Genomic DNA, 10,000 nt, shown 5'->3' with positions numbered 1-10,000 from the left:
TAACACACACAGGGCAGTAGTCAGCAGTGGGCATTCCTACCCCACTACTCCCCTTCTATTGCCTTCCTTTGCTGCTCTGGTCATGTTTTCTGTGTGTGTGTGTGTGTGTGTGTGTGTGTGTGTGTGTGTGTGTGTGGGGGGGGGGGGGGCGGGGGGGGGGGGGAGAGAATGTGAACACTTAGAGAGAGTGAATGTGAACACTTAGCATTTTTAAGTGTGTGCATGTTTGTGTGAATACAGAACATGTGTGTGTGTGTATGTGTGTGTGTCACATGGCCCTGCCACCCGTTTGACGCGCACACGGCTGCAAGGCTTTGCTCTTTTCAGACGTGCGCTGCTGTGGCAGCTGGGGCACCCGCTGGGGGCTGGAGGGGGGCTGAGGGGGTGGCGAGTGGCCCCCAGCAACGTGCGTCACTCTGACAGCCTCTGACACCTGCCATTTGGACCCTTTTCCGGGCGAAAAATGTCAGCGTTTTCAGACGCCGCGGACGAGAGGAGCGGCCACGATATGTGATCGTCTGTCCTGTGGCCAGAATCAGACCCCTCAGGCACGCGTGGAACAATGGACCTCAGCTCTTTGTGTTTTTACCCTTTCTTTCTTTCTCTCTCACACACTCTCTCTCTTTCTCTCCCTGTCTCTCTGTGTTGAATGATGGCAAGATACAGAGAAAGAGAGAAAGAGATCATGGTATTTAAGGACCTAGCCCCCCATTTTCTTTGCCCCTCAGTGCAACTGACTTTTTATCAAATGAGTGAAGTACTATATATTCTTATCAAATGAGATGAAGCTGATGGTCTGAAGTGTTGAATGCTGTGAGATGAAGCTGATGGTCTGAAGGGTTGAATGCTGTGAGATGAAGCTGATGGTCTTCCTGATTCAGCTCCTCTGGAGATCTCAGTATTGTACTGTACAATGAAACCACTGTATACAACAAGGTCTGTTCTCCAGGCACCTTGATTGTTTCCAGTCAGTTACTGGGTAGTGCTGACAATAATCAAAGAAAATATGTTATCTATATCTGACAACATTTTATAAAAAGGCCTTGAAAGTAGAAATGAAGTTAAGGTAGCAGCAATTGGTACAATAGCAGTTACTTGCTGTGTATGTCACCTTAAGTGCAGTAGAAGCATTAAAGCTTCTTCAGTGGACTTATATCTCATTTTTAAGAAAGTGAACCTACAGTAGTTTGCCATTTTAGTGGACACTCCAATGCAAAGTGACTCCAGCAAGACAAGATTTGTGCAAATAATCATTCAGATTTAATTAAAACGTAATCCTCATTGAATTATCCTGACTTTTGAAAAACACAACAAAATACTGTTTGGTTGGATTGTAATATGTATGATACAGATACTACAGTGCCTTGTTTTTATATAGAGAAGTGACAAAGAGAACCATGATGTCTCAGAGAACTATAAACAATGGTCCACTGTCAATATTTTTCTACTATTGTGATGTCATTAAGTGTTTGTGTTCCTTGCCAGTTGATGTCACAGTCAGAGCTGTTCTATCCATTGTGATGTCATAGCATCGATGTTGTCTTTGGACCATCAGGTCACAGAGAACTCTCTGTTCTTGGTCTGTTGAAGTCATAAGGGAAAACTCTAGCCAAAGCCATGATTTCACTAGAGCCTTCCACTGGGATTTGAGCTGGTCAAGGCCAAAGCTGCTTTTGGTGTGAACATGGCCTTTTGACCATGAACTTCAAGCTTTTCCCCTTGTAACTCCACTCTACAAACCAAAGCTCTGGATTTAAAACAAGCCTCAATCTTTGTTGTCTCTTTTCTGATGTCCACGTTTGAGCTTGTACGTGTCCGTGGATCACGTTACCGTGGGGATGAGCTCGTCAGGGCCGCTCTGTGGGAGATCTGATGAGTGACGTTAATTAGCTGAGGGAGTGGGGGGGGGGGGTATGGTTAGGGGGACAGTAGGGTAGGAGGGGGGTATCAGAACCTCACTATGCCAGTGTCACTCAGGTCCTGGTCACGGCTGCTGTGGCCAGAGGGGTGACAAGGGCAAACAGGGGGCCACCGAGACGGAGAAGAGAAGTGACTTTGCCCCGGGACGGCTTCATCAGAGAGGGCGTGTGTGTGTGTGTGTGTGTGTGTGTGTGTGTGTGTGTGTGTGTGTGTGTGTGTGTGTGTGTGTGTGTGGCCCCTAAAGGATCCACAACCATGCTATTGCACTCAAAGACAGGTTTTTGTTTGTGTCTTCATCTCTCTCTCTCATTATGTGTGGGTGTGTGTGTGTGAGAGTTTGTTTGTTTGTGGGTGTATGAGTGTGTGCATATGTCCATTCAGACCCGAGCGGGCATAGACAACCTTCTGCTGGCTGCCACGCTGATGTCCTCTCTCCACGACAACAAGGGCCCTGTCGTCATGGTCACCGAGGGCTCGTACCCAGCATGCCTTGCGGGTGTTGTAATTAATTCAGACATGATATGGGGCAGCATCTCTTTACCTCTCTTTCTCCCTCCATCCCTCTCTTCTACTGTGTCTGGTGGGCTCTTCCCCCTGGTGTGTCTATCTCCTTAAATTCAGGCACTGTCTCTCTTTCAAATGACCTAGAGCAGACAGCAGTGTCATATATCACTTAATGAGGGAAAGAAGTGTGGGTTTCTCTCTGAGTAGCCTATAGAAAACTCCCTTCTGGAAATAAGGAGTGTGTGGGTGTGTGTGTGCGCACTTTCCTGTCTCCTGTAAGATCTGTGCTGATGGCCTGTACTTCAGTATGTTTGTATATTTTTTTAAAAACAAACTCAACTCTATATGTTTTTTTTTTCCATTAAGTTGTGTTTTGACTTGAAGTTTTGGAATGAAGTCAGTGGTCAATTTTGAGTGGGTTTTTAAGTTAAACCTCCCTACTGGTCTCAAAACGTATTGATTTGTTATGTGGAATTAATTACATGCCAATATTTCCTGGTTTAGTTAGTGTGTGTGTGTGTGTGTGTGTGTGTGTGTGTGTGTGTGTGTGTGTGTGTGTGTGTGTGTGTGTGTATGTGTATGTGTATGTGTGTGTGTGTGTGTGTGTGTGTGTGTGTGTGTGTGTGTGTGTGTGTGTGTGTGTGTGTGTGTGTGTGTGTGTGTGTGTGTGTGTGTGTGTGTGTGTGTGCATGTGCGTGTGTGCGAGAGAGACAGAGAGTTTGAGGAATTGACTGTAGGCCTGCAAAGGAGGTCTTTAATGATAATAACAATGTGTCAGCATGGAGTGTGTAGTTTAAGCAAATATGCAGGTGTCAGACAAGCCTGGTGATTGTAAACATGAGAGTGGATATTGGATCAAAAAAGTAGATGTTTTTGGATATGTGCACGTTTCACTTTGAGTGCTTGGCTTTGCGGTCATGTAAGATCCAATAGTTTGTTAGAGTAAGCAAAATCTTTTGGGCTGTGTCACCTCAGATTGAATCGTGTGTGTGTGTGTGTGCGTGTGCGTGTGCGTGTGTGTGTATGAGAGTGACACATACATTGTCAGCACATTCTGTATCAGCTGAGGTAAGACAATGTCTTTGTCTGTTCAGGTCATTTAGGCGTGTGTGTGTGCGTGCACATGTGTGAGAGACAGAGAGTTTGAGGAATTGACAGTAGGCCTGCAAAGGAGGTCATTAATAATAATAATAACAATGTCTCGGCATGGAGTGTGTGTGTGTGTCCTGTATTCATAGGGGGCATGAGCTTGTCCAAGTAGAAGTACAAGAAGTATCCCCACAGCATGATGCTACCACCACCATGCTTCAAATTAGGGATGGTGCGTTTGTGGTGATGTGCAGTGTCTGCCAATCATAGCATCTAGTCTGATGGCCAAAAAGCTCAATTTTGGTCTCATCAGATCAAAGAACCTTCTTAGTCGATATTTAATAATAGCTTTGCCACTCACCCTTAGAGCTTAGACTGGTGAAGAATTCAGGCAAAAGTTGCTGTACTCAGGGATGGATTACTGCACGGGCCTACCAGGCCCAGGCCCAGGGGCCCAAGGGGTCAGGGGGCCCTGAAGCCCAAGCCTTTGCATGGAATCATTGCCTCAGTATCAACAAATCAGGATGTAGGCTATGAATCTGATTGAATTTAGTATTGGCCATCCCCAAAATGCACCAGAATACAGGAAATAACATCAAACAAATAATTTTTTCTCTGGGGGAGGATCCCCAAACCCCCCCTCCCACATATATAACAAGGCCAAAAAAAAAAAAAAAAAAAGGAGGAATGTTTCACAACAAATTAGGGTAACTGGCAACACAATTGGGTATAAAAAAGGACATCCAAGAGAGGCAGGGTCTCTTAGAAGTAAAGATGTAGGGGTATTCATCACTGTGTGTAAACCTGTGTGCACAAATGAGGAAACAATGTAATTTTAATGCTTCTCCAGGGAAGACCTTGAATATTTCAGGAAAACAATGGCAAAATAAATTCTGCACATATTTAAACACTATTTCTCCATAGAGGAAGAGTCCAGGTACTAAAATGGGCAAAACTCTAGCAACTGGACTCCTCAGTTCCTAAAAATTTACATAATTTTGTTAAATGAAGAGGTGAAGCAGCACAGTGGTTAACATTCCTTGTCCCAACTTTTTTTAAACATGTATATTTTATTTGCATTTTTATGCAATCGCTTAATTTTAAATGAATTAACATTACTTTGTAGAAATGTCCGTTTACTTTGACATTTTTGTAAATTATTGTGAAAAAGGGCAAATTAAATTGATCAAGATTCCATTTATAAAAGCTGTAAAAGGGGAAATATCCAAAGGGGTGAATACTTTTTATAGGCACTGTAAATAATGTCTTAATTTAATTACACTTCATCCTTAACTACATCTTCCTTTATTGAGCTCATATCTTTACCAAAGTGTGTGTGTGTGTGTGTGTGTGTGTGTGTGTGTGTGTGTGTGTGTGTGTGTGTGTCGGAATGCCCAAGCCTCTTGTTCCCTCATCTTCTCTGACCCTGCTGAAGGTCAGGTGCCAGCACTCGTTAGCGCTGTCGCCATGCCGACATGTCAGCTGTCAAAAGAGGGGTCGCGTGTCGTGTGTAAAGTGTGTGAGCGGGGAGCAGAGCAGGAAGGGGGGCCGGGGGGGGGGGGGTGGTAACGCTGATGAACAGATAGGAGAAGAAGAAGAGGGAGGAGGAGGGGGAGCAGCAGTTCATTTACAGTGGGGCGCTCACTTCCTGTCAGAAGGCTTCTGCCGCCTGTCACCAAGGCAACATGTCACTAATTGGCAAGGTTGCCATGACGCGAGCGCCGGTCGCCGTGGTAATGAGGTTACTCAAATGAAGGGTTCTTAGTAACTGCGGAGACTGGAGACTGCACATGTACTCCTGTGTGCGGCAGAGTGGGCTTTGAACCCTGGGGGTCAACGGGTCAACTGGAGGGAGGAGGCTTACAGGCCTCCACCTCTGACCTCTGGCCTGACACACGGATAGAGAGAAACCGAGAGAGGGAGGGAGGGAGGGATGGAGGGAAGGAGGGAGGGAGGGAGGGAGGAAGAGGGGCAGAGGAAGGGAATGAATCAAAATAAAAGAGATTGAATGATTCGAGGAGGTATTGAAAGAAAGGTTTCTAAAGATAATATTTGTGGTGAACTGTGCAATCTGTGCAAAAGACCCAACCGCCTTCAGTGGCCCCATGGAAAATATGTTCTTTGCACATCATCAGAAGATTTAAGCTGTTTGAATTTTAGCAGCTTATTGCTTTTCTCTTCGTCTGACCTACTCTTTGCATATGATTCACATCAACATCATGCATACAGAATTATTGGTTATTGGCCAGCTCTGGGATCAAACAGAGTATGTTTGTGACAAAACATTGAGATTTCTAAACTGCTGGGACAGGAGAAGGACCACACCACATCCAATGCCTCACTATCTTCAGGCAGAAATGTGCAGATTAGTCCTCTTTCCACTCTGCAGTACATCGCGACTACCTCTAGATGGCAGTGTTGTCACATGCATCAGCCTCAAGACTGTGAGGCAGATCCAGTAGTTGGCAAGGTCACTCACGCACAGGCTCAGAATCAGGGATGCAGTGTGTAAATGACTCTCCATTGGTTAAACAGTGTGTTTGTGTGTGTGTGTGTGTCTGTGAGAGTGTGTGTGTCTGTGAGAGAGTGTGTGTGTGTGTCTAAACCTCCTTTATATGCTGCAAAAGCAAAATGTAAAGTGCATAAAAATGCCGGTATTGTAAGTGATTGATATCTGCACCAGCAGATAAAGTCTAAAAGTAAAACATTTTCAGAGTAGATCCAACGTAGGCGCGAATGGGAAGTGTTTTAAGAGTCGTATCGTTTCGTTAATTTCCATATCACACACAGTGACTCAGGCTAGGGTAACAGGCCACACACACACACACACACACACACACACACACACACACATACATATATATGAATACTTACACAAAAAAATAATACATATACACAAATATGAATACATTGATGAACACATTAGGGTATTCACAAATTGGTACACACAGAATCATGGGCGCACACACACACACACGCACACACACGCACACACACACCCACCCAAAAGCTGTTGGTATTGATTACCTCTGGCACTTCCTCTCTGTGTGGCGTCCCCTTCCTTTCTTCTTCCTCTCCTCTTTTTATCCGCTCTCATCCATCTCTCTCTCCTTCCTCCCGTCTATTCATGTGCCCTCTCTCATCCCTCTCTTCCTCTCGTCTATTCATCCGCTCTCATCCCTCTCTCTTCCTCTCGTCTATTCATGTGCCCCCTGGCACATGTTACTGGCAGTTGTGTGTGTGTGTGTGTCTGTCTGTGTGTGTCTGTGTGTGTGTCTGTGTCTGTGTGTGTGTGTCTGTGTGTGTGTTTGTCTCTTTGTGTATGTCTCTCTTTCGGCCTGAGTGTGTGTGTGTGTCTGTCTCTGTCTGTGTGTGTGTGTCTGTCTGTGTGCGTGCTTGTTGGCCATAAACACCCAATCAGGATGCGGGGTGTGAAGCCCTCCATGTGAGCCAGCTCCTTTATGGGTCACTCTGCAGGGCTCTCAGCGCCACGCGTAACGCAACTCTCTTATTGGTCACTCTGCAGAGCTCTCACCTCATATCTCTCTGGAGTTATGGAATTATAATCATTATTTTTTCTTTCCTTTGCACTGTGTTTACTGCTTTGTATCTGCACAATTACCAAGTGACCAGTATGTTTCCCTTTCTGTATCACCAGCCTGATGGGGCATTGGAAACACACACACACACACACACACACACACACACACACACACGCTCACACTCCGACTCTTATTCATTTGTGAAATAGCTGTTAAGAGTTGAGTGTTTAGTAATAGATTCTGGTTATGTAAAAAAAAAAAGTTTTTCATGTCGTATTTCACACACGTGTAGCCCTTTTCTCCCCATGACACACACACACACACACACACACACACACGTGTAGCCCTTTTCTCCCCATGACACACACACACACACACACACACACACACACACACACACACACACACTCTCACAGTCTTTTGTTTCTCTTCTCTCTCCCTCAGTATCACAGATGAGGCGGGAGCATCTATCTACAGTGTGAGTACTGAGGCGGTGAAGGAGATGCCAGACCTGGACCCCAACATCAGGAGTGCAGGTAATGTTACCATGGTTACCCACACACTTCCCCAACATCAGGAGTGCAGGTAATGTTACCATGGTTACCCACACACTTCCCCAACATCGGGAGTGCAGGTAATGTTACCATGGTTACCCACCAGTGTTGCGCGGTCTGCCCGAAATTAAGCGGTCGCCCGCGGTTATGAGTCATAAACAAAATATTTTAATGATATTCGGGTCATTTGCGGGCGGGTCAGTTAAAATTAATTAAATATATATTTTCTACAAATAGGCCTACTTAAAATATCACGAGAATGCTAGCATCAATACTGTAAAGCATCAATACAGTAAAGTCAACAGTAAAGAAGCTGAAGACGCGAGTTAAAATAATACCCCCTTCAGGAAAAGCGATATAGGCTATGAGAAATATTGGGAAAAGTTCTTAAAGAAGATGACAGTAGTACAAGTTATGGTCTATGTAGGCCTACTTCTTGCGAAGCCATTTAAAAGTATGACAGCCAAAACGGGCAGCCTGCAGGAATAAATGTTATGGCATAGACTACACAGCCATATCTACCGGTATAGGTTCGCGCATGCATAAAAGTTACCTTAGTTCGTTGTGTTTGTGACTTTAAACAGTGGATGTGCTTTAGTAAATGTGCTTTGTGCTTCATTCAGCATTATAAACCAGTTCTTACGCTAACGTTTTGACCAGCAATGTTTCTCTCTTGCCTATACCTTGCCTCACCATTTCTGTTTTCGAAAGAAATATGTATGTCCATGGCCTTCAAATCTTATCCTAGTGTTCTAATCCTTGGTGGTTGCGTGCGTGCTTGCGCTCTTATTCTCATTCTCTCTCCTGCGCAAACATTATGTCCTGCATGCTTACTGCGTGTAGTTCTACTGCATAAAGTTTCGCAAATAAATTAGTTTGTTTTACAGAAATGGCCTACTGTCACACTGCATGCAGGCTATAACCAAAAGCAAACATTTTGTAAATAAGCGGGTCGGATCGCGGGTTGGGTATAATTTTGTCCTAATTAATATTCGCGGTCCGAGTTGCGGTCGGGTTGATTAAAATATTGGGCGACCGCGGGCCGCTTGTGACCAAACCCGCGCAACACTGCGTGCGTGCGTGCGTGCGACGTGCGTGCGTGCGTACAAATGTAAATTCCTGTGCACATTCAAAAGAGAAAGCAAATAAACTGACTGTGACCTGCAGCCTTCTGGTCTCCTGGTTGTCTGGCCACTCTACCTGTCTGGCCATCCCTCTACTCCAGACTCTGTGTGTGTGGGGGGGCATCCCTCTACTCCAGACTCTGTGTGTGTGTCTAGGCATCCCTCGACTCCAGACTCTGTGTGTGTGTCTAGGCATCCCTCGACTCCAGACTCTGTCCACATCCCTTGCTCTGCCCTTTCGGCCTGTCGAGACGCTTCTCTCTTATCCTCTCTGCCTGTCCACTCTCCTCAATCCTTTAACTCGTCCGTCTGTCTGTCTCTCTCTCTTTGCACTCGTTAAGCTTCTCTCTGTCCCCTCTCTTCAGTCACACACACACACACACACACACACACACACATATACACACTGAAGTCTGCGCTGCACTGGCCTTCACTAGATCACAAGTCGCTGTCGTTGTAAGGACAGTAACTCCAGCCAGACACCAGACAAGTCTCCTTTAGAAATCGCCCTCCAGCTTCTCTGCTGTCCTGACTTTGCTCATTCAAATACCAGCTACTGAACAGCATTAAAGTAGTTATGACAAGAACCAGTATCCGTGTGTGTGTGTGTGTGTGTGTGTGTGTGTGTGTGTGTGTGTGTGTGTGTGTGTGTGTGTGTGTGTGTGTGTGTGTGTGTGTGTGTGTGTGTGTGTGTGTGTGTGTGTGTGTGTGTGTGTGTGTGTGTGTGTGTGTGTGTGTGTGTGTGTGTGTGTGTGTGTGTGTGTGTATGTATACAGTACATAATGCTAAATGGGTAAATGTGCTCTATATTGAGTATGTGTGAATTGTTTTTGGGTTGTCATGTCTGTTGTAGTCATCAGGTTTCTAGTGAAATTGGACTATGAAATCGGTCTGTGTCCAGGTTTTTTTTTTTTTTTTTTTTTTTTGTCGTTGCGGGACCACACAAGCTCTTGCATCGTCCACGCCTCCTCCTCGGACCATCGGGCTGCGAGCTCCCCAAGCGCAAGAGCAAACTGCCTGAAAACGGCCCGGAAAAGTCTGGAAAGTGCTCAAAAGCGCTCAAAAACAGGATCTGAGAATCATTCCAGACTTCCTCTATAAAACCAATAAATCAGGATAGAGAGGCTCCATACATTTCCCTGCTGGTCAAACAAGAGCACGCCGGGAGACACACACCGCATCTAGCCATAGCAAAGAGGCATGAGAAATTGAAGTGTTTCTTTTTGTCTGTGTAACTGTGTGTGTGTGTGTCCGTGTGTCCTTTAGG

At 45.4% G+C, this 10,000-nt stretch overlaps 1 protein-coding gene across 1 annotated transcript in view; it reads left to right on the top strand.

Annotated features, from left to right (window-relative positions):
* The window catches only part of srbd1 (S1 RNA binding domain 1), a 133,343-nt gene that overhangs the window by 48,855 nt on the left and 74,488 nt on the right, over positions 1-10,000 (top strand). Inside the window, exon 15 of the mRNA XM_076286254.1 lies at positions 7,500-7,591. Within this exon, the coding sequence (XP_076142369.1) occupies positions 7,500-7,591 (92 nt within the window). The remainder of the gene's footprint in view (positions 1-7,499; positions 7,592-10,000) is intronic.

Source organism: Alosa pseudoharengus, unplaced genomic scaffold, assembly GCF_046254945.1.
Source record: "Alosa pseudoharengus isolate Yale_2024_CS ecotype anadromous, Long Island Sound unplaced genomic scaffold, YU_APseudo_1.1 YU_APseudo_1.1_scf_15, whole genome shotgun sequence".
NCBI lineage: Eukaryota > Metazoa > Chordata > Actinopteri > Clupeiformes > Clupeidae > Alosa > Alosa pseudoharengus.
The sequence above is the reverse complement of the archived record's forward strand: the minus strand, read 5'-3'. Positions and strand labels throughout refer to the sequence as shown.